At 42.7% G+C, this 23,599-nt stretch overlaps 4 protein-coding genes, 2 non-coding genes and 1 pseudogene across 6 annotated transcripts; 5 read left to right on the forward strand and 2 right to left on the reverse strand.

Annotated features, from left to right (window-relative positions):
* Positions 1–305: 305 nt before the first annotated feature.
* LOC112350500 (pentatricopeptide repeat-containing protein At4g02750-like) lies at positions 306–2,256 on the forward strand. Its single transcript, XM_024686803.1, has one exon. It carries the CDS (start codon positions 313–315, stop codon positions 2,206–2,208), a length of 1,896 nt encoding a protein of 631 aa, XP_024542571.1. The 5' UTR covers positions 306–312; the 3' UTR covers positions 2,209–2,256.
* An 80-nt stretch (positions 2,257–2,336) lies between these two features.
* On the reverse strand, positions 2,337–2,408 carry TRNAG-UCC. The gene has a single exon. It is a non-coding gene; the product is annotated as a tRNA-Gly (tRNA).
* Positions 2,409–2,508: 100 nt separating this feature from the next.
* TRNAR-UCG lies at positions 2,509–2,582 on the reverse strand. The gene has a single exon. It is a non-coding gene; the product is annotated as a tRNA-Arg (tRNA).
* A 90-nt stretch (positions 2,583–2,672) lies between these two features.
* On the forward strand, positions 2,673–5,107 carry LOC9634596 (protease Do-like 9). Its single transcript, XM_002981813.2, has 9 exons — positions 2,673–3,398; positions 3,461–3,660; positions 3,708–3,888; positions 3,951–4,142; positions 4,199–4,431; positions 4,495–4,596; positions 4,654–4,704; positions 4,749–4,853; positions 4,917–5,107. Exons 1-9 carry the CDS (start codon positions 2,741–2,743, stop codon positions 5,019–5,021), a joined length of 1,827 nt encoding a protein of 608 aa, XP_002981859.2. The 5' UTR covers positions 2,673–2,740; the 3' UTR covers positions 5,022–5,107.
* An 11,196-nt stretch (positions 5,108–16,303) lies between these two features.
* LOC112350582 lies at positions 16,304–18,108 on the forward strand. Its single transcript, XM_024687010.1, has 2 exons — positions 16,304–17,234; positions 17,283–18,108. The coding sequence occupies exons 1-2, from the start codon at positions 16,404–16,406 to the stop codon at positions 18,084–18,086; spliced, it is 1,635 nt and encodes a 544-aa protein (XP_024542778.1). The 5' UTR covers positions 16,304–16,403; the 3' UTR covers positions 18,087–18,108.
* A 51-nt stretch (positions 18,109–18,159) lies between these two features.
* On the forward strand, positions 18,160–20,454 carry LOC9634597. The gene is made up of 3 exons (XM_024687011.1): positions 18,160–18,738; positions 18,809–20,259; positions 20,313–20,454. Exons 1-2 carry the CDS (start codon positions 18,186–18,188, stop codon positions 20,125–20,127), a joined length of 1,872 nt encoding a protein of 623 aa, XP_024542779.1. The 5' UTR covers positions 18,160–18,185; the 3' UTR covers positions 20,128–20,259; positions 20,313–20,454.
* A 1,050-nt stretch (positions 20,455–21,504) lies between these two features.
* LOC9634202 lies at positions 21,505–22,869 on the forward strand (annotated as a pseudogene).
* The last annotated feature ends 730 nt before the right edge of the window (positions 22,870–23,599 follow it).

Here is a 23,599-nt window from a genome sequence, read left to right on the forward strand (position 1 = left end):
TAGCTTATATACAGGAGCGAGTGGTCCGGATTGAAACCAATCCGACGGCTACCAAAATCCACTACGCTAATATTAGTATACGGCATCTTAGCCGTACACTTGGCCCTCACATCAAAGTATAATTTTGAACATTAAAAAAAATACTCTAACTTTACTCTCTAGAGACAATTTATAATGCCTCTCCAACTCCATCAGAATATGATAATAAAATACATCCAACGGCCTAAATTCAAAGAGTTCGCCCAAATAGGTAGTCCATATGTAAACTTAGGTTATCAGGGCTAGGGTTTTGTAGAATATTCTCCGAAATGGATGAAGCGATGGCGGCCGTGGAGCGTCCTCGCGGCGAGGCAGCTTCACAGAGCTCCCGGCGGGAGCTCCTGCCTGAAGCGCATGGTGGGCGAGCTCCAGGAGGGGGAATGGGCGATCTGGGGCGATCTAGCGCGGCGGCGGCTGATCGAGCGGGAGAGCCCCGGCATTTCATCGCAGCAACAGCAGCAGGACCAGCGGAATTCGATCGACATCCTCTCGTACGCCGAGCACATCCGGCGCTGCGCGTTCTTTCACTTTCTCCCGCAGGGCCGGCGCCTCTACTGGGAGCTTCGAATCGCCGGCATGGATCAGCACCGGTACCTGGGGAATCTTCTGATCCAGATGTTTGGCAATTGCCGGTCGGTCGTCGAGGCCAAGGCGGTGTTTGATGGCATCCGCGAGAGGAATCTCTACTCGTGGAATATCATGCTTGTAGCATATGCCCAGAATGGGCATCTGCGGGAGGCGAGGATAGTCTTCGAGAAGATGCCACTTCCAAGCGTCGTGACATGGAATGCCATTCATGGCGCATACGCACAGGCGGGGGAGTTCTTTGAGACGGTGGATTTGTTCGCGAGAATCCCCGACAGAGATCCAGTGTCCTGGAACACCATGATCACTGTGTATGCGCAGCACGGGCATCTGGACGAATCCAAGGCGACGTTCGAGGCAATGCCGACGAGGAATGTGGTGTCTTGGAACTCGATCGCGGTGGCTTACGTTCGGTCCCTCCAGATCAGGGACGCCAGGCTCTGCTTCGATCGAATGCCTTGCCACAACGTCGTGTCGTGGAACACGATCGTGTCCGGCTATGTCGAGCTCGGGGAGATGGCCGAGGCCGAGGAGCTCTTCCAAAACATGCCTGAGAGAGACGCGGTTTCGTGGACAGCTCTCATCACCGGCCTTGCGCAGGAGAGAGATTTGGATCGAGCTCGGGAGATGTTTGATAGAATGCCTCTCAAGGATCTAGTGTCGTGGACTGCGATGATCACTGCCTTTTCTCACAATGGTCGGCTCCAAGAAGCGCAGAGCTTGCTCGACAACTTGGGAACATTCGACAGTGGCTCCTGGAATGCGATGATCACGGGATACATCCAGAACGGGGAGGGACGAGCAGCTCTCCAGCTCTTCCGACTCATGGATCTACAGGGCGTTGGCATCGACAAGGTGGGATTTTTCAACGCCCTGGACGCGGCAATCTCCATCGCCAACTTAGCCGAGGGCCGAGCGGTTCATACGATCGCGCGAGACAGTGGCTTCTTGCTAAACCTCCAGGTGAACAACTCGCTCATCAACATGTATGGCAAATGCGGCAGCCTGGAAAACGCGAGAGATGTGTTTGATTCCATGCTCGAGAAGAACTTGGTCTCGTGGAACGCGATGATAACCTCGTATGCGAAGAATGGCGAGTGCTCCAATGCGGTGGAGATGTTCCAGCTGATGATCCTTGCGGGTGTTGCGCCGGACGAGATTGCTTTCACCACCACTCTCTCGGGATGCAGTCACGGGGGCTTGTTTAGAACTGGATGGGAGATCTTCTCCTTGATCCAGGACGAGTTTGGAGGGATTCCGTCCATGGATCACTACGCTTGCATGGTTGATCTTCTCGGTCGCGTGGGTCACCTGGAGAGGGCCGAGGAGCTCATCCAGTGCATGCCTTACGAGCCGCAGCTCCTGACTTGGAGATCGCTGGTGGCGGCGTGTAGACTCCACGGTGATGCCAAGCGAGGGAAGCGGCTTGCGAGATTTGTGATGATGCTGGACGAGGGGATCTCGTCCACTCTAGAGATCGCGTCGAGCACGTATGTTTTGGTGTATAACTTGTTCTCCTCGGCTGGGGAGGATGCGGAGCTTGTGGATGGAGTCAAACGAAGGAAACGAGCTAATAAATTTTGAAATTGGTAAAGTTATTTTTTAATAATAGTGATCAATGCTTTCATTCAATGACTTATTTAACATCTAGATTAAATTAAAGTGGCTATAAAGTAAAAATATTGAAAAAAAATGTTTTTGAATTCTAAACTTGCATCAGCCGGGAGTCGAACCCGGGTCTATTTCTTGGAAGGCAATTATCCTAGCCGTTGGACTACTGATGCTTTAACATTTAATAACGTGTTTAATTAGTTTAACTACTAAAAAGACTTATTTAATTAGTTTAACTCTAGCTTAAAATTAAAGGACGAAGAATTTAAAGCTCGACCACGGTGGGATTCGAACCCACGACCTTCAGATCCGAAGTCTGACGCGCTAATCCACTGCGCTACGCGGCCACATCACGTAATTTTTCCTTGTGGACTTATGATACTCGTTATTAACGACCTTTTAAACCCCCGCCAAAAGCTCTCATAACCCCTAGGTTTAGGGTTTTGAGGAGGGAAGAGCGCGCAGCATGAGGTAGTTTTGCACAACGCCTGCCCGAGGAGGAGCTATGGCGGATGCCGACGCTGCCGCTCTTCCACGGAAGCGAGGAAGGCCGCGCAAGAATCCCCCGACTCAGCTCACTGCCGCGCAGCTCAACTCCAGGGCAGGATCCCTCTTTATCGGTGAGAAGAGCCTCAATGGCGATGTTCCAGTCCAGGTTTTAGATTCTGGCTTGGCCGAGGAAGATGTCGACATGGTTGAGATCCAGGCTCCAGCAGAGTCTCCGCCGCCAGCCCGCCGCCGGGGCAGGCCCAAGAAGAATGCGACCCCGGTCGCCATTCCACTGGAAAGTGGGAGTGACTGCGGTGGATTCCCCGAGAGGAAAGCTGCGAGGCACTTGTCCCCGTCCTCGATGCTAGAGGCTTTGCCCACCCCCGGTGAGCCCTTGAGGCGCGAAGAACACACCGTCGAGGATGCCAAGGACGCGCCTTTCATGGACAATGTGGTGAAAGTTTTCTGCGTCCACACCGAGCCCAACTTCTCGCTGCCTTGGCAGCGCAAGCGGCAGTTTAGCACCAGCAGCAGCGGGTTTGTGATCGAAGGGAAAAGGCTGCTCACGAATGCTCACTCGGTGGAGCATCACACACAGGTGAAGATCAAGAAGCGAGGCTCGGACACCAAGTACCTGGCCAACGTTCTTGCCATTGGAACCGAGTGTGACATTGGTGAGTTTCCAAGCTTTTATGGTGTTTATGACTTCTTTTTGTTTGCTTCTTTGTTCTATCAGCGATGCTGTCTGTAAATGACGAAGAGTTTTGGGAGGGTATCACACCCGTGACATTTGGAAGCTTACCGAGGCTCCAGGACGCTGTGACCGTCGTTGGCTATCCGATTGGGGGTGACACTATATCTGTTACCAGTGGTGTGGTTTCTAGGATCGAAGTTACGTCTTACGTGCATGGAGCAACGGAGCTTATAGGAGTTCAGGTACTCTTTGAGTCTTTCGTCCCTCGTTTTACTGAACCAACTTCCAGATCGACGCAGCCATTAATTCCGGGAACTCGGGTGGACCTGCCTTCAATCATCGAGGGGAGTGTGTTGGAATAGCATTCCAGTCATTGAGGCACGAAGATGTGGAGAACATTGGCTATGTGATTCCGACACCGGTCATCGAGCATTTCATCAACGATTACAAGCGCTCGGGTGACTACACTGGTAATACTGTCCTGTAGTCTTGATTCTAGCTGCGTTCTATTCTTTCCATGTTTTTTTTGCAGGGTTTCCCATTCTTGGCGTGGAATGGCAGAAGATGGAAAATCCGGATTTGCGGAAGGCAGTCGGGATGGCACCGAATCAGAAAGGTGTTCGCATAAGAAGGGTCGAGCCGACCGCTCCAGCTGCTCAATATCTTCGGCACTCAGACATCCTCTTGAGCTTCGATGATGTGGCTATTGCGAACGATGGTACCGGTAAGTGGTTCTTGGTTTTCAGAGGTGGTTTTTAATCAGTGTCTTGATTGTCTCAGTACCATTTCGTCTCGGGGAACGCATAAGTTTCAGCTACCTCGTGTCTCAGAAGTACACTGGAGAATTGGCAAAAGTGAAAATTTTGCGCGATGGAAATGTTAACGAGTACAATTTGGAGCTGAGGTATCACAAGCGCTTGGTCCCGGCACATATAAAAGGCATAACCCCTTCGTATTACATTGTGGCGGGTGTCGTGTTTGCGGCGATCACTGTGCCATATCTTCGTTCCGAGGTAGAAGCTATTCTCTTTTTTCTTTTTTCTGTTTTTCAATGGTGAGCAAGCTTCTATGTGCAGTATGGCAAGGACTATGACTATGACGCCCCGGTGAAGCTGCTGAACAAGCTTTTGCATTCGATGGCCAAAACTCAAGACGAGCAGCTAGTGGTGGTGTCTCAGGTCGAGCGAGCCTTTCCTTCCTGTTGCTTTTATGTAATCTTTTACTTGCTTTTGCAGGTGCTAGTGGCAGACGTGAACATTGGATACGAGGACATTGTCAACACACAGGTAAAAGTTTGCTCTCCGGCTGGAAACTTACACGGGCTCACCAGGTACTGGCATTCAACGGCACGAGTGTCACGAACTTGAAGCACCTAGCAAATATGGTGGAGAGCTGCAAAGACGAGTTTCTCAAATTCGATCTCGACCATCAACAGGTGGATCCATAGCTCAAAAGTATAGATTTGTTCCTGTGATCCTTACACTGGCGTGGCTGATAGGTTCTCGTTCTGGAAACTCAAAGAGCAAAGGCTGCGACACCAGCTATTCTGGCCACTCACTGCATACCTTCGCCGATGTCTAGTGACTTGAAAACTACCGCGTGAGAAGTTCCCACTGTTTTTAAATCGGATGTTATTTTTCTAGGTTATCAAACTCTATAATACTAAAACTCTAATGGTTTTCAAAAAAACATTTGAGAGATCGGCAAATTAACGATTTGGCTGGTGTGAAAAAGGAGAGAATAAACTTAGAAATTACAGTAGACTGCCTTTGATTTAGGGTGCTCACAATTTTTCTTGTGGCTTCATATTAGGTAATTAAAGAAGAGTTATCTAAAGATAAAATGAGCTCTTGAAAGTTATGCAAAGTTTTGCAGAAAAAGGGCAATGAAATCATCCATTGGAAGCTTAAGAATCTGGAAAAGTCTCTCCATGACTAAATGAAGCATCGCAACGTTGTGTCATGGACTTCATTGCTACTGGAATACGCTGAGACAAGGGAAAGCAAGATGGTTTTGGAGTTGTTCAAAGCTTTTGAATTCACAGGGCTGGAAGCAACATTGCCAACCTTTGCAGTAGTGTTGCTGATGGCTTGCAGGACTTTGGTGGATCTGGAAACTAGAAGGGAAATCTATGCTGGGATTTGCAAGAGGGGACTGGAGAGCAGTAGCATCGCAAACAGTGTCACCAATTTCCATGGCGAGTGTGGAAGTATAGCCACTGCTCAGCACTTCTTCGATTCCACTGTGATATCCAAGGACGTGGTTTTGTGGAACACGCTGATAGCAGGCTACCCAAGGCAACGCAGCCAAAGTGGTGGAGATCTTTGGCAAGCTGGTAGAGGAGGTCACTACGCTGGATGGATTTACGTTCCTCTTGGTTATTGTGGCGTGCAGTGCCGTGGGATGGATCAAGCAAGGCTGGAAGTTTTTCTAGAAGATGTGGAGGGAATCCAAGAACTTCTTGACTTGCTCCACATGGCCACAGTGATTGTAGGCTGTCAAGAGGCACAGGTAAGTGATCCCATTGGCCTGCGATCCCTCCTCCCACATCCTCCTAAATCTTTCAAGCACCTGTTCAATCTCTCCCACCCGGTTGTAACAGTGAGTTCCAACTCCTGGCTTCCATGGAATCAAAGATGTGGATGTGACAAGCCTATGGCTTCATTGCTGCAGCTTGCTCAGCTCGCAGCTCTATCAGCATGCAATCACAGCAGAGAATAGGTTTGTGGAAAATCTAGTGTTGTTCTTGAGGCTCTTGACTCAAATATTTTTATCCTACTCTTTAGTGACTCTTTAATTGATTTATTACACAATTATGTAAACGGTAGTCTTTGTGACCTTTATAAAAAAACTACCACTCAACATGTAGGCGATCAGTATCAATATCACTGCCAGTAGTAGCCATAGCTACATGCCAACAGTGGGCATGAGTGAGAGCCAAAGGTATATGTTCATTTTTTTTCTCTCTTCCAAAGCAATTTTAGGCTACAATTGTTAGATCCCTGAATTAGTTACTACTATGATTCAAGAGTAGAAAAATGTAGACTTTTTTTTCATTTTTGTTCTGGATTTTGAGAGCTATTCTTTGACACTTTATGGAGTCAAGATGGTGCTGTTGCATGGAGCGAGGAAAACTAAAAGGGTGGACATTGAGAGGAAACATGTGTTAAACAATAAGCTTTGTCAACTGGTCAACATTTGCTGGGCAATTTTTAATTGCTTACTAAAACATGAAATAATGGTAAATTAGTAATTATGTAAAAAACAGAACAATTACTTCTAAGCCATACAACTAAAGAAGTAGACTTCTAGAGATAAATTATTTATGTGGAAAAGAAAAGAATGAATTACAAGCACTTTCCAATCACTTTGAATTCTTTTGTTTATGGAACTTTTTTTAATTTGTGAAATGGGTAAGTTACAGATAAGCAGCAAATTTATTTTTCTTGAGTATATATTCTTTTATTCCATCTCACTGTATAGTATATTTGTACCCCTTCTACAGGGATTACCATTTTCAGCATCAAGAGTTGGTTACTACCTTTCAGAACTTATGATAAATGGATTACCTCTTGAAACACATATGAGCATCCAAACTTAATAAACTATTAGAACCATATTCAATCATTTTCTGATACTGCCAAGCTGATTGAATTCCAAGTGTAAAATGTTGTTAGATGCTTGGTAGAAAAACACTTTGCATTAGTTATTTGATTATTTAATAAAATTAAACAGTTATTTACCTCTAAAACTCTCAATTATCATTGTTTGTCCAAACACTAGTTCATTAATTCTTATAAATTTGTCTATATATTACTTGGTGACCAAACTTCAAATGCTAACACATACCTATATATAGGTGTAGGTATGTAACACCAACCTTGCATTTGGGTCGAAGAGCAACAAATGATAAAGAAATGCATACAGGAGAAGGCCCACAAAAGGTAAAGCTTGACATTCCAAGTGATCCATAAACTACCATGTTTCCATCTTCTTGCATGAGTGCCCAGCAATCAAACCCAAATCAGAGCTCCAAAACTGCTTACTAATAGCATATGATCAGTTCCAAGTGTAATCCATGAATAATAAATTTACTCCAATTTGTGGATGCTGAATTTTCTGCCTCGGAATGAGCCGTGCTTTTGGTACCAGGAATTAGCATGGTTGAGAAAGGGTTGCAAAACTTAGTTGGTGGGTTTCCATGCATTAAATTGAGTGATTGACGATTGATCCAACTTAGATTTGCATTATAGCTAGTGACTAATCTTGTATAGCCCAAGATCATGTAGGAAACTCCAAATACCCCAATATCACTAACAGTGACAACTAATCCAAAGGCAGCAGGAACATTAGTAATCTCATCATTAATTTTGTCTCATTAGTAATTTCATCTCGAAGTTTTGAGTGGATTCAAAGTTAGAAACATATCTATTAATATGGCATTATGGAGTGAAGTCACTAAAAAGTAAAACCCGATCTGAAACAATATCCCATTATAATTAAATTCTCCAGTTAAGAAAGTCCTTTAACAGTTACAAGGAATAGCTAATTTAGTATTAACTAATTAACCTATTATAGTTTCCATTATATCTTGATCACCACAATAATGGTATTCCTATTGCTTGGATTCTAACTTCAACGAGAGAGGACAACATATAGTATAATGGATGCAAGCATTGAAGGATTAAATTTTGGAACAGAATAGAGATTGGAAACCAAATGAAATACTATAAGGTATAACGAATTATTATTATTTATAATTTAGGGCTACATTCAAATGTATTCATACGGTATGTTGGCTGAAGCATCTAATTAAAAAAGTCCAATGTTTTGAGATTCATATGAGGTATCATATTTTAAACTATTTGTGGCACTATTTTGATGCTAAAAAACTATAAGTGGAAGTTATGGAGCTGATTGAGAAGTTTGAAGTTGATTTCAAATGTGAAAAAGATTTTTTCAGATATTTTCATACTTAATGGAGAAACAAAGTTGGCAAGTAAAAATATCATAATACACTTGATTTTGAATAATCATATTCTTATTATTAGGTATGTGGGTTTTATACTTTCCACACAATCAAGACTTTCAAACTAATATGAAATCTATTGTCTTACCTGAGAAGAGATATGGAAGAAATAGAAGAATGGAGTGGGTGATTAAGCAGTTTATAACAAAAGTTGATTCTAGATACTAGTTTATTGATCATTGCAAGACTTATACTTTTATTCAAAACTTTCTATAACAAAGCTAATCGACAATACTATTATAACAAGTTACATTTAATGCAACAAACTTGATATAGCATATGTTCAATCTTCTTCCAATCCAAGCATTCAATATCTTATTTTTGGTACAAGTACAAGCCAAAATAATTGAGCCTTTTCGAGTTATTAGGCAACTATTGTAAACACCAAGCAAAAGTATTAATGCTTTGACAAGAACAAGAAAGTTGTTATATTCAACCATCACAGTTGAATGAAGGTCATGATATATCTCTACCACAACAAGATATGGAAATACTAGATGTTGAAGAGGTGTGTTTTTCATGTGTTAGAAATTCTTCATTATCTAAAAATAAAGATATTATATTCTAAATAATTAATATAAAATTTTATTATATGTGCTAGTGTTAAAGATATATTACATGTATCATAATCAAAAGTACAAGATGTTAGAATACAAGAGATAGTATCTGCTAAAGCTACCTGGAAGAAACTTCAATTGTTGATGATAACTATGCTTGATAAAAAATTAAAAAATGAAGCATTTATAGCAATGGTATACAATGATTTGAAGATTCTAGATAAAAATATTTCAATCTAAACTAGAAGAGGTTATTTATCCATTGAAGGAATTCAAACAATGAAAAGATGGATATAGTATACCCTTCAAGCAAATTAAACCATTAGTTGAGAAGATTTTGCAAGAAAGGAAAAGCTAAAGTATTAATAAATAAAGCAACTCCTTTTAGTCGACCTAAGAAATTGAGGCATAAAAATTTTTTTTCAAGAAAAGCTTATTAGAGGTTTAACTAATTTTTGTTGAATGATTAATAATATAATATATAATTATAAAAAGTTGGAGTTTATACTAAGTTAAATAAAGCCTTATATAACTATGATAGCCAAGCAACTTGTTTCAATTAGTATTAAAAAAATTTTACTTGTTAAAAGTGGCCAGTGAGCACAGTTAGCATGTAGGGTTCCCATATATGGCCAACACCGGCCACACTTTCTTTCCTTATATGGATTTCGATGTGGCAAAAAAAAACAAAATTTAACGAAAGGTGAAATGCTTTGAAATCCTAGAAGGAATGTCTAATTGAGAGTGGTAGTGCTTTAAAACCCTAGAAGAATTGACTGATTAAGAGTGCCTCAAAATCCTAGAAGAATCGACCAATTAAGAGTGGCAGCACCTCAAAATCCCACAAAGAGTGTCTTGTTGCCATAGCCACATTTGAGTGTAATCTAGCACTTACCAGCAATCCAACTCAATTCCACAACACTTATCTTCCCTATCATTATATAAAGTGGGTGAAAATCCCACTAGTTTTCCCAATATACCACTATGTAGTGCATGTGCTTTTTACCCTTTATCCTATGGTGATTTACCATAGGATAACACCACGAAGTGGAACTTAAACCTTCTTTTTGCCACGTGATAGATGCCACGTGTCACATGCCACGTGTCCAAAGGATAGTGGTGTAGAACCCGAGTTTTAGAGCCTTGGGCCACTAAACGAAAGAACGGTGCCAAACTCCCAAGCTTGGAGCCAAAGAGTGACAGAACCGAACCACAAAGCAACTCCCGAGCATACAGCCCAAGGAGCAAAGGGACAAGAGCCCGGAGCGACTTGGAACAGTCCTGGAGCAACCAACATCCTAATGCCAAGACTGGCACACAAAACGGAGCCAAACGGAGTCTGGTGCTATTTCGGCATACCAGCGGCCTAACGTGAGGACATGGGTACTCCACCAGCTAGCATGGAATGGAACTTGGGCTTAAACCCAAGCCAGATGCAAAATAAGGACAAACACGCAAGCGGGAGCTAAATTATGTCTCAAGTTAGTCAGCCATGCCCGACCTACCCACTGTCCCTACTATACATTTAGAACCTACTATAGCCCCCCCCCCCCTCCCCCTTGAGGAACACATGCTTTGGGCTTTCACCCCAAGCCTCTTTAGTATCAGGAGTTAGTCTCTGGGAGAAGCTCGAAACTTATTAAATATGGAATGTCCTTAGATTGCGAATTTGGACACGGGACGAACACCTTTGTGTTCAGGCCGATCTCTACATTCCGTAGATATGCCAAATGAGCAAATCTGGACACTTTCCATAAATAACATTTGGGACCGAAATGAGACTAACACAAAGGGCATGATAGCGAGGGTGTTTGGCAGACATGGTAAGCTATCATCTAGCGATATTGAGGGACTAACCTCAATATAGTGGGGGTTCCCAACACTAGCAAGTGCAAGTCAACATCATGAGTTTCTCATCACCATGTCAAGTCTGCTTGACAAATGTCAACTTAGGATTTCCTTCCTTAATGTCCTTCCGGTCTAAGTGCACATGTGATGACTAGTTTCTCAACTAGCTCAGGTGGAGACTGATAACGAGTCTAGCAATACCGACCTCCTACCATCGTGGCAATAAGGAAAGAGTGTCCATAAGGACTGGCTGACAGGTAACTTTCGATACCCAAAGTCACATTTGCGACACACTAGCACCTGTGAAAGCAAGTAAAAAATTGATTGAGCAACATAAAAGCAACATGAAGGAAAGGCTCACTTGACTTGAGATACCACCACTAGCCAGTTTTGGCCATCAAATGCAAAAGTTTGTTTAGCAGCGTCACCAGGGTATCATAATCATAGCCCTTGCCATACTGCATATAAAAGCTTGCTCACCATGAGTGTGTATTTCTTAAGGGCATTTATATTTTTTAAAGCTATGTAAATAACAAAAACTTTTATAAAATACTATTACTTAACTCATGTTTGTACATTGGAGAATCAGCAAAAGTGAAAATTTTGTGCAATGGCAATGTTAACAAGTACAATTTAGAGCTGAGTGCTTGATCTGGGTACATATAAAAGGCATGCCCCCCTTCTCCAAAATCTCTTATGTTTACTCCTCTTGCACTAGAAGTTTTTAGCTTCATAGGATGAAGATGGGCTTATACTATGCTCTAAAGATGAAGATGGGCCCATATAGCCCATACTACACTCTGAGGATGATGATAAGGCCATATGGCTTATACTTCATTCCTCTTTAGTTTCGTCACCAAAATTCACTATCCATCACCAGCACTTACTTCCACTCTAGTTTCTCCTCCTTGCCCAAGCAAAACTCTTCAGCTAAAGGTGGGGTGAAGTCTCCTTTTGCGAACAATGATAGTGATATGTCTAATAACTAGGATGATGAGGATGATAGTGGTTTTGAAGAAGAATGAGAAAAGTTTAGTGTTTTAATTTTATAGTGTTATTTTTAAACTATGTTCTCTATTTTATCAAGTTATTATATATTTTCTTTTTTGGTTTGCTTAAGTAAACCTGTAGAGGGACTGGGATGGTAATGGATATACCTAGAATATGCTTGGATATTCTAGGATATTCTACCATCTAACAGTTGTTATTCATTTAGATTACTCTTGTATTTATAATTTATAAACATGTTTATAATTTTTAGTATATTCTTTTTAATTCTATCATCTAATGGTTGATATGCAATTAGATTAATCTTGAGTTTATAAATTACAAACATGCTTATAATGTTAAACTTATTTAATTAATTGGATTAATAAGTAAGAATGACTCTAATATTAAGAAAGCCAAGCATTGGCATATGTAATCCATAGCAATTTTTTTCATAATTCCATTTGAGAAGCTTACTAATTATGAAAGAGGTTACTACAAATGAGAATATATTAAAGACATTCATATAAAAATGAGTAAAGACATGCATTTAAAAGCTAATTTTGAACTTCTAAGTGACTCTAAAGAAAAAAGTTTAGGAGGAATTACTTCTAAATTCTGACGATGAAACATAGTTCCTTCTTCACCTTGACTGCTGGATGCTCCTTCTCTTGTTTGAGTTTTTTATTTTTAATAAGTAGGAGGACTTCTTCTAGAGACAAAAGATGGTGTTTGTGTATCTTTGCTATGTTTGCCTCTATGCTTTTCAAAATCCTTCTGCTCAAATTCTAAATATATGTCATCTGACCAACTTAGCTACTAAGGATAATATCGAAACTCATATGCTGTCATTATTGAAATAAACACTTCTTTATACATGGATTGGTTGACATCCTTGTTATTCCAAATTTTGCCTTCTCTAGTATAATTTTCTACCACCCATTGCTATAAACATTTTGAAATACCTAGAATCAAACCATAAAACTTAGTTGGCATTAAAAGAAACAAGTAAGAAACAAACAAACCACAAGCTTAATTTACATCAAAAAAGTGACAAATAAACCATTTGATGGCCAAATGGTTTTTCTCTCCCTTAATGTTATGTAACATATGTGTTTTTCACCTTTTACCCTATAGTGATTTATTAAAAATTAATTATGAAGTGGAACTTAAATCTTTAAACATATAGGCCAAAGGAAACAAAATAAAACCCATATTTCAAAGTCTTGAGCTATTGAATGAAAGGATAGAACCAAACTCCTAAGTATATAACCAAAGAGTGAAGGAATTGAAGTATAAAACAACTTTAAAGATATAGAACAATAAACTATACCTCAAATTAGTTAACTATACCCATTATCCCTACTATACATTTAGAACCCCGTCCCCCCAAAGTTGGCCTGTATACATTTAAAACCCCGTTTGTATGATTGTATGATGCATGTTATGATAATTTGTTGAACGCCCTTATTGAACACCCTGATTCAATACATCAGGTATAAATTGTATTTGCAAGGAAGATATATAGGATTGGGTTTAAGATTGCAGGAGCTTTATGCAAGGAAAAATGGCATACTAGGAAGTGTTAGGAAACGAATAGCAGATGTAGCAAACTTCAATAAAGCTACATAGGATATAGGTATCATTGATCAAAGTGGCTATAGTGGGGACTAGAAGACAAATTGGAGAAAGCATGCAATGACAAATTCATATACTATTGTTGTTGATGACACACACAAGCTAGAATTCATCAACATCAACATGCTAGCCTGTGATTTTTCATCAAAGAAAGAATTTGAACTTTAATGACACTAAACAACCATAACAACAAATACAAGTAGTAAACATCGTCAAGGACTTCATGACTTGCATTGGGTTTTACATTGTGTACCAAACAGGAAGGTCATGCTATTATTATTTGGAATGTGAGAAGAGGTGTATAAAGGAACTTCCAAGGAATATAGTGGCACCATGCATCATAGGTTTTATAATATACAAGGAAAATAAAACACTCAAAACATTTTGGTTCTGCAATTATAACATCCTCCACAGCTGGAATAGGTATATGGCTTTGGTGATCCACTAGAAAAATAGCCAATCATGAAAGATACCAAGGTTACTCTGGTAGAGCTTCACAATCTCAACACAGTAAGGTTTGTGCTAGGACACACCACATTTTCAAACAAGATTGCACAGCACACTTTCAATGCAAGCACATATTGAAAATGTCAACATGTACAACAATAGAGATAAGGAAGAAGTACTTCTAAATAGTAAAGGGAACCATTACAAGGTAACTATAGAAATGGAACCTTCTTGTGCATGTCTAGACTTTCAGAAAGGTTTAAGCAACCTTTCTGAGCTATGGAACGATCTTACTCTGGCACTGGCTAGGAGCTCGACTGCTTGGACACACGAACAGCAGTCTCGACCTTTTTTACGTTCTGCCCGCCTTTGCCTCCAGATCTACGCGTTGTAATCTCAAGGTCCCCATCGGGTAACTCCACCTCGATCTCGCTCTCTTCCAGCAGAGGCATCACTTCCACTCCTGCAAAGCTCATCTGTGAAGAGAAGCGAACATTGAGACAAGAGTTTCGATGAAACTAACGTTTGCTTCACCTTTGCTTCACCTGTCGTAGACCTTTAGAGTTGAAAAGGCACGCACAGTACCAGCCTGTGCGTGCCTTTCTCTCCGGAGATATAACCATACGCATATCTCCCGTCGATCTCGAGTGTGGCCGATTTGATCCCAGCTTCCTCACCAGGAGAACTCTCCACCACAGTCGACTTAAAGCCCGACCTGGTAGCACATCGCTGGTACATCCTTAGAAGCATCTCAGCCCAATCCCGCGCTGGAATGTATGTAAAACAATCTCAAACCTTCGAAAAAGATATCAGCACACGATGTTACCTGCGCATCGGTTCCGCCAGCGTCCGCTGTAATAATGATCCGAGCTCCTTCTTTGTCAGAAGTTCCAGACAAGAGCTTGATCAACTCGAAACTATGCCAAACCCAGTGAGCTGTAGCATGAGACACTTCACGTCACTTTGTGTAAAAGGCTGCTTCATGGCGTTCATCAATCCTTTCAAATCATGCTCCATGTACTTCATCACCATGAAGATGCTGTCCAAGTTGCTGCCGACCACCACTTCCTTCACATCCAACAGCAACCGCCTCGGAGAATATAGACAAGGGCGGCGCCGCATCAGATTTCCTGCCGTCGTCAAGGTCCCAAACAATGGGAGAGTACTTCCCCATCGTCGCCCTCTGCGGCCCTGGAATCCGTGGCAATGTCGGCCCTAAAGTCCATTAGCTCGATCGGGCGGGAGCATGAGAGCTAGCGCATTTGGAGCTCACTGGCGAGCGCCATTCGCTCCACTCCAAAGCCACGAGCCCTAAAACACAGAGAAGTAAAATATTTACCCTTTGTTAGTCTAATGTTTCTCGATTCTTTATGAAAGGAGGAAAGAAAGTTCTTGTGCATCGCTAAACCCTAGAAACCCTTTAAACCTCGAGCAATATAAAAAAGAGCCCTTTAATGATATGGTCTAAAGAATTTCCAGAAAGATCTTTTTCGTTTCTCCCACGGCATAGTACCACACTCGATGATTTCACGTGAAACGAATATACTGGCTTTTCTATGCTTGCGTATCCCCGTTCTTCGTCGCGGATGTTCTAAACCGAAAAAAAGCAAGAAAACCAAGGTACACTTCTTGGAAGCGAACACGTCAATGTTATTGACTTGATTCTGTCCCCCGTACCGCAAAAAAACTCTAAACAAATCCCTCAACCAAAAAGCTGTCTAGGCCGCTGTGGATGAGCTCGAAACCATCCAAACAAAGCGCTTGAATCCGGTGCCGCTGCTCGTTTTCGCCCACGGCGCTGGGGCTCCATCCTCATCCGACTGCATGATCAGGTTTGTCTCTCCGGATCTTCCTTTAATCCTCTTTTCTTTTTTCTTTTCGTTTCTTCCGGCAAGATGGAAGAACTTGTTGGCAACGGCGGCCAACGCCGTGGATGTGATAACATTCGACTATCCCTGTGGGTCTTCTTTCTTATTCTTTTTCTTCTTTCTTGGAAGATCTTCTTAGTTTTCTCTAGTTAAATGACATTCATTTTCTCCATGTAAATATATAGGAGGCGCATTTTGTTGGACTAAAATCCATTCAAGAGAGCATGTAAGTAAATCGTTGTTATTGTAGAATTCTAGACTCGGAGACGCTCCGAGTGAGAGAACGAGCTGCTGCTTGGCATTCTTCTTCTCTTCGCAAGCTACCTGGCCTGTGCTCAAGCATCGGATGACATAGGAAACTTGTACAGCTTGTCTAACGCATAATTGCTTACAAAAACAATTACCTTTAAAGCAAAAGAAAAAGAAATAGATTTGGCATGATTGATGCCACTTTGTACGACGTGCACCGTAGGGTTGCGTTGGCATCTGATTTCATGTTTAAACATGCCAAGCCACTGACTCATCTTTGCTAGCCACTTCCAAGTTGTCATTTGGATGTTGATTCATCAACGACATTTGTTGTAATTTCTGAGGGTATTCCATTGGAAGTTATGGGGGAGCCAAAGCAGGCCCGGATAGATGATTACGAGGATTTGGAAAGCATTCGCTTTGAGATGTTGAGCCATGAGGTGTCGAGTGTGAAGGAGCTGAAGGAACAGAGATACAGAGCAGCAACATTCAATTCAAAAGACTTCGAAGGCTTGCGCGAGCTGCTGCTGCAGGAGGACAACACTCTGGAGCACGTAATCATGTGGAGGGAGGGCTACCACAAAGTGGAGGGGTTTCTAGAAGCAGCTGTGTCCAAGCTAAGCAGCCTTGGCATTTTTGGAGACAAATTTGGCGTGGAGGTGATTCGCGGCTTGGATGAAGCTATTGCTGCTGCCAAGCACAAGGGGATGCCAATCAAGCTCAAGACGCTTCTTCTACGTTCCTGTGACGCAGATTTAGATGCTTTAGCGGGATCAACACTTCCGAAGTATTTAGAACGTCTGGAGCTTTATAATTGCGATTGCTCGCCCCACCTGGAGAAGCTGCTGCAAGATCCAGCATGCAAGATCTGGGAGCTCTCCCTGGATAAGGATAAATACTTGACGCCCGCCCTCTTCCAGGCTGGAACAAGTCTAAGGAAGCTTAGGCTGGTCCACATCCCAAATGATCGGGCGTTACTCAGCCAAATCAGCGGATCAATAGAAGGCCTTGGAATTTCACCAGGGCCTTCGGAGATCTCCCTGCTGGCAGACTGCATAAACAACAATGCCAAGTCCAAGCTCTGGTTCCTGGAGTTAACATCACTCCATTCATCTTCGGCGCAGCTCGTGGGCCAGCTGCTAAAGAGCCCACATTGCAAGCTTGAAAGTTTCTCCTTGTTACCTGGGGTAAAGGTGAGTGAGCATGTTCGTCTTGGTATTGACACTGATTTTCTTAAGCAGAATGACTCACATGAGTGTCAAGATGTGATTCTCAGCAATTTGGAGGCCAACTACAGCAGCCGGATCCAGAGACTGCGCATTGGCGGGGAATGGGCTTCCAAACTGTTGGAGGACAGATGGTTGAGGGTAAAGTACCGGAATGCTCTATTTCATAAGAGCCCCGTTCTTGCACAAAGCGCTACAGTCACACCATCAACTGCCAAGCTGTTCATGTGCGGCCACACTGCCTCGGGCAAGACCACCATCTCCACCAATCTGGTCCGTCCCTATGCAGCCCTCTGGCAGTGTGTGAAGCCGCCATGTCAGGATCATGCATCAACAGTGGGAATTGAGAGGAGGACTCTCAGATTTGGAGAGAGGAAGAAACTCCTGATTTACGATCTGGGAGGCCAGGAGGTCTACCACGCTTTTCATCACTATTTCCTCAGGGGCAGCGACAAAGATCTCTTCATGGTGGTGTGCAAGGTTGGAGGTCCTGGAGGTGAGATGAAAACAGAGCTCCAATACTGGCTTCGCTTCATAGCGGCCCACCAAACTGCCACACCAGCTAGGAAACCCACCATTTTCTTACTACTCAACATCTTTGTTCGTGATGACCGTTTCTTGGTAGAAGCTCGAGCAGCTGCGACGTCACTGGTACTCAAGTATAAGGACAGGCTAGACTTTGTTCAGGGCCAACGTGGTGATCACTATTTCGAGGTGAATGGGTTGAATGCTCGTCAGGTACAGAAGGAAATGAAGCCCAAGCTGGCGATAGCAGTGGGCGAAATGATAAATGAAGTTCCTGTGATTCCCTGGACTTGACATGAGGTTATCAGAGGGCGGGCTTCATCCACGCCATGGTATCATATCCACAAACGGGCACAAACAATTGTCCAGCAGAGGGTGGTCGACCTACATGAGATGTCCAAGGCTTGGTTCCAGGGGGAGAAAGAAGATGAGGCATTTGCTGCACAATACACATTCATCTGCCTACATGACATGGGAGAAGCTGTCTACTTTGGGGCAGATGACACATATCAAAACACGGATCCAAACGACAAGGAAGCTGCATTGATTGTCAACAATGCAGTTCTAGACATGCCATGGTTTCTCCATACTGTGTTAGGAATTTTCATTCCTAAGCAAGAGAGAAACAATACGATGAAGTGGGGGGAACCCAAGTTGTCTACTGAGGAAGCAGTAGAAGCTCTCAGAACACTTGGAGAGACTGCAGAGGGCAACATCTATTTCCTGCTCAAGCTGCTCTGTGAGATGGGGGTTTTGATTCCTGATGGTATGAGGAGCTGGGACATAAGGTGGTCAGAGCCACGAAATCTGCCAGAACACCTCATTGTGCCTGCATTATTGCGTGATGAGTTCACTGGATGGATTGAAAGCGAGCAAACATATGATTGTTGGGGTCGGAGATTGCAAGCAGACGACACTATCAAGGGCTTCGTTCTTCTCCCATCAGGTAATTATGCTCTTCACTGCTGGGATTGAGATTAAACATTGATGTCTGTGTGTTTGTTGGTTGAAAGCAGGAGTTTTTGCAGTTATTCAAGCCAAGGTGAAGGAGATGTGTGACAGATGGGGTCATGGAAGTAAGATTGGTGTTGGTTGGGTTTCCTTCCAAGAGGATCTCATTCAAGTTCTGGTGACTATTGGTGGGGATTATAAGCATTGGACAGATCGGCAATGGGTGGATATTATGTTGATGGTGCCCAACGAGGAAAAGAGGGGACTCAAAGGGGAGCAGTTCATGAAGGAGATACGGGATTGTGTAGTCAAGGAAACTAACAGGGCCTGTCCTTTCATCAAGCTTGAAGAGCATGTTCTGAATCCAGTGAAGGTAAGACAATTTAGAAAAGCATCGGGACAACAGGGGTCATGCGATGAAAACAGCAAGAGCTCTTGGGCACTGCAAGAGGTTAAACAGATGGTAGCTAGGGAGGGCTTTGATTATCACTTTACCTGGGGTTTTGGTGACTCCACAAGTGTCTTGGAACTCTTGATGCCAAGTGAAGTCAACGAGATTATTCAGCCACGTAAGCGTGCTGTTGAAGAGGTTGTCACGGAATACAACCAGCACATAGTGCCATTGTATCAAAGCCAGCAGCAACAGCTTGTGCAGGTCGAGATCCCAAAGTTTGAAAGTGATGACATGAGCAACCTTGCCAAGTTTTGCTACCAATTACACAAGCATCAAATGCAGGGGATTCAGATATATATGGAGGACTGCAAGGTCTCCATAACAGATATCAAAGAATCTTTACAAAAGCTTCAAAAGGGCCTGAAGGACACAGAAAACACATTGATCAAGAGCTGCTCATCACTGTTGGAATCCATTAAGCTGGAGTGTCCGAAACTCCCACACCTTACAATGGAGTCAAATCTGTTACTAAAATATTCACCACTGATTGGGAAACGAGCAAATATTAGCTACTTATGTGAGCATCCAAGCGGCTGTCACCCAGTTGATTTGAAGAAGTACCCAGGAGTACCAATCACTATCCCAAATCAATGGTTCAAAAAGTATAGCAACGTCTTTGTCCCAGGCATCACAATATGTTTCACCCTTGCAAAGCTCGGTAAAGTGGCATTGCCTGTGGGAGGGGAGCTGGTCAGCACCTTGATTGAGCTTGGTGCAAATGGCTTGAAAGCTACAATCTACTCCTGCTTTGAAGGTGATCTCAATAACAGGTTGCAACCAGCATCAAAAGATGACATTATGGAGTTGTTTGAGTATGTGAAAAAGAATTCACCTCAACGATATGGCGAGGACCGAATCTTGATGATGAAGAAATGCTTTGGACTCGTCAAAAGTCCAAGTGGCTGGGTCTGTGAAGATCACTATTATTGAATAAGAAGGGCACAGGTTTAGTAAAACTACTAAACAGAAGGAAGGAATTTTTATTCAAAGAAAAAAAAACAAAAGAAAGCAACTAAGTTCTCTGCAGAATGTTTGGGACGATATGCCTGGGTTATCCACAAGGTATAGTTCCTATATTTTATGTCGAAAGCTCATATAATCCATCTACTGTCCAGGGAACTTAGAGCAAACCTTAAGACCTCTGGCCAAACTCCAAAGTTTCCACAAAGCAACAGGAGTCCTGTAATTCAGCTGTTCCTCAGTTACTCCCTGTGCACGCATGAGCATAGCATGTAAGTAAAAAATTCTCATTGAAAATTCTAGACTAGGGAAAGACCTTTCTCAGTGAGCTGCTGCTTGGCCATTCTTCTCCTCCAGCCTCCTGGCCTGTGCTCCAGGATCAGACGAGAACTCATATGCGTACGGAGATCCTTTTTGTCCAGAGGGGTGATCCAGGCCGGGAACATGTTCGTGTCGGGTCATATTTCCTCGTGTCGTCCACTTCCAGCTCAACGTTGGGAAGGAGGAAGCTGTGGGGATCGCCACGTGTAACAGCCAGAATCCGGGGACTTCGAGGTTGCAAAGGTGGTCTTTGCTTCCAGGCTTCCAAAACTTGTGTGTTCCCCGAGATGATATGGTATTGAGACAATCAAGACTGTGATTAAAAAACCACCTTTGAAAACCAAGAACCACTTACCAATATTATTGTTCGCAATAGCCAACCATTGAAGCTCAAGAGGATGTCTGAATATGGAAGATATTGTGTAGTTGGAACAGTCAGCTCAATCCTTCTTATATGAACACATTTCTAATTCAGTGCCATCCCGACTACCTTCTGCAAATCTGGACTTTCCTCTACCATATGTATAATTAAATATGAGATTTTAAAGAAAACTTTATAGGGTAGATGTGAACAAGGACATTGTCAACGCATATGTAAAAGCTTGCTCTTTGGCTGAAAACTTACACGGGCTCACAAAGTACTAGCATTCAGCTGCATGAGTGTCAAGAACTTGACGCACCTAGCAAATATGGTGGAGAGCTGCAAAGACAAATTCTCAAATTTGATCTTGACCATCAACAAGTAGATCCGTGGCTCTAGATTTGTTTCTATGATCCTTACACTGGTATGGTTGACAAGTTCTGGATTTAGAAACTCAAAGAGCAAAAGCTGGCCACTCTTGCCCATGCCCAGTGACTTGAAAACTTCCTACTGTTTTTAATTTTGATTTTTTTTAGGTTATCAATCAGCATTTCTAATTATTAATATTTTTTACCAAGATTGAATATGTCAAATAATGCTAGAGTAATAAAATTACTGTTTCTAAGCCATACAAGTAGAGAGGTACACTTGTAGAGAGAGGATTTATGTTTGGAAAGTGCGTCCAAATTGGGATCCCGCAGATTCTGCTCATACTCCTGATCTCTCAGGTATTTAACGCAGAGTAATTTTCTCTCGAGTAGTTTGTGTGATTGTTTCTTGCATTTTCAGTATCTCAAGACGCTCAAGGCGAGCAAGAAGATGCCATTCTTAGAGCGCTTTGCAATTGTCATCGCCGTGGCTCTCACCTGGGCCTACGCTCACTGGCGCTTACAAGCGCATGGTATGAACATGAAACTGTCACAAGATTAAAACTCTCTCCTTGTTTGTAGGATTCGTGTTCCATACCCACTGGAATGGGGAGCTCCAACTTTCAACGCGAGCCATGCGTTTGGGATTCTTGCCGGTGCCATTGTGTCATAGTCGAAGTAAGCTCTATTGTTTTTTTTGAAATCCACTCGAGAGGGATCACTCGGCTATTTTCTTTTCTTTCCAAGTCGACTGGATCGTTTTATGGGATTGCACGGCTTGCTGGTGCTACGCCACCTCCCTCGTACATCCTGAGCCGTGGCATTGGCTGGCAGGTTTGTAGACACAGCTTTTCTTAAACTTTGCATAAGATCCATCACTCTTTCGATTCACAGGGTGTTGAAATTTTTATAAATGATATCTTTGGGATGGCAGCTGATCCGACTATCTCTGTGTAAGTTCTTTTTTCTCGTTTGTAAAGGTGGGATCTTTTTGCAGTGAGAATCCGGGGCTTGTTGGTATCACTCGAGTTGGAAGTCGACGAACCATCCAAGTCGCAGCTTTCTTTATGATCTTTTTCAGCTTGTTCGGTAGGAACTTCTCAGGTTTGGAAAACTCGGGATCAGTTCGGTGGTATCTTTGCATTGATCCCCGCGGCAATGGTGGCTGGCATCTACTGCGTGCTCTTCGGAGTCTTGGGTGAGTTTTCTTTCTCGAACGTAACGTCTGAACGTAACGTTTGATCTCTCTATCCTAGCTGCGAGTGGTGTCTCGTATCTCCAGTTCACAAACCTCAGCTTGCCTCGCAACTTGATCATTCTCGGCTTCTCCGTGTTCATGGCCGGAATACATTCGAGAGTTTACAATCTCGGCTGGACACGGCCCAAAATCACACTGGGTAAGTCTTGCGAATCACTACTCGGGTACTAAACTCCGAGTCTGATCACGCAGTTTAACGATATATTGAACGTGACTCTCTCGTCCGGGCCAGTGATTGCGCTGATCGTTGGCGTCGTCCTCGACAATATACTCAAGCTTAAGGTGACAAAGAAGGATAGAGGAGTGAATTGGTGGAAGAACTTCCGGACCTTTGGAGCTGACAAGAGGAACGAGGAGTTTTACAAGCTGCTTTCAATCTCAACAAGTTCTTTCCTCCAGTTTGACTAATAATATAGTTTTTGTTTGACTGGCGTCCCTTTAAGAGAAAAGTTCGTTTCCATGGGAGTGTGTTGGACGTGACTTGCTTCTAACGAGTATCCAAGCAGGCTCTCAATGTATCCTTTGGAATTGCACCTTGGTTTTGGCCCTTTCCTGCGTGTGATGACAACAAAAGAAAACTTGTGGAGGATCCATTGACAAGCCAAAGCCATGATTGAGGCAGAAAGTGGAGGAGGAATGTTTGGCTAGCTTTAGAAAGCATCTTTAGAAGAAGTTGAAGGGAGCGTGTGAAGGGAGACCTGTGTCCAAAGGTTGCAGTTGTGACCTTTAGTGGTGGTCCATTGACCATAACTAATTGTAAAGTTCCACAAATTTCCCCTTAAAAAAGCCATATCATTAATATAAATTTTGCCAAGGTAATGAATGCCATTTAATTTTAGTTGTTTTCTTGGACAAAGGGGAACTAATTTCGCCCCTTTCCACAGTGCCATATCACTTGAGAGATGCATGGAACAAAGGGTTAAAAGTTCCTCTAAAGAACGAATTCAAAGTTCCCCCTTTGAAGAATTGTCTTGCAGGGTTTTATACATCCACCTTCCACCCCCATCTAAAATTTTAAGGTTACATATTATCCCCCCTTAAGAAATATATCAATTCAACTAAATTCATTTTGTCTTTTATAAATAATAATTGCTATTTTATTTGTGGCACCATTTTATTAGTTTGTTCCACCCA

Source organism: Selaginella moellendorffii, unplaced genomic scaffold (assembly GCF_000143415.4).
Source record: "Selaginella moellendorffii unplaced genomic scaffold, v1.0 SELMOscaffold_51, whole genome shotgun sequence".
Taxonomy (NCBI): domain Eukaryota; kingdom Viridiplantae; phylum Streptophyta; class Lycopodiopsida; order Selaginellales; family Selaginellaceae; genus Selaginella; species Selaginella moellendorffii.

Coding starts and splice junctions, on each gene's coding strand:
- LOC112350582 (XM_024687010.1), top strand. CDS start 16,404: ATGGGGGAGCCAAAGCAGGCCCGGATAGATGATTACGAGGATTTGGAA. Junction 17,235..17,282: donor CCTTGTTACCTGGGGTAAAG/GTGAGTGAGCAT, acceptor TTTCTTAAGCAG/AATGACTCACATGAGTGTCA.
- LOC112350500 (XM_024686803.1), top strand. CDS start 313: ATGAAGCGATGGCGGCCGTGGAGCGTCCTCGCGGCGAGGCAGCTTCAC.
- LOC9634597 (XM_024687011.1), top strand. CDS start 18,186: ATGTCCAAGGCTTGGTTCCAGGGGGAGAAAGAAGATGAGGCATTTGCT. Junction 18,739..18,808: donor CTTCGTTCTTCTCCCATCAG/GTAATTATGCTC, acceptor GGTTGAAAGCAG/GAGTTTTTGCAGTTATTCAA.
- LOC9634596 (XM_002981813.2), top strand. CDS start 2,741: ATGGCGGATGCCGACGCTGCCGCTCTTCCACGGAAGCGAGGAAGGCCG. Junction 3,399..3,460: donor TGGAACCGAGTGTGACATTG/GTGAGTTTCCAA, acceptor TTGTTCTATCAG/CGATGCTGTCTGTAAATGAC. Junction 4,705..4,748: donor AGGACATTGTCAACACACAG/GTAAAAGTTTGC, acceptor CGGGCTCACCAG/GTACTGGCATTCAACGGCAC.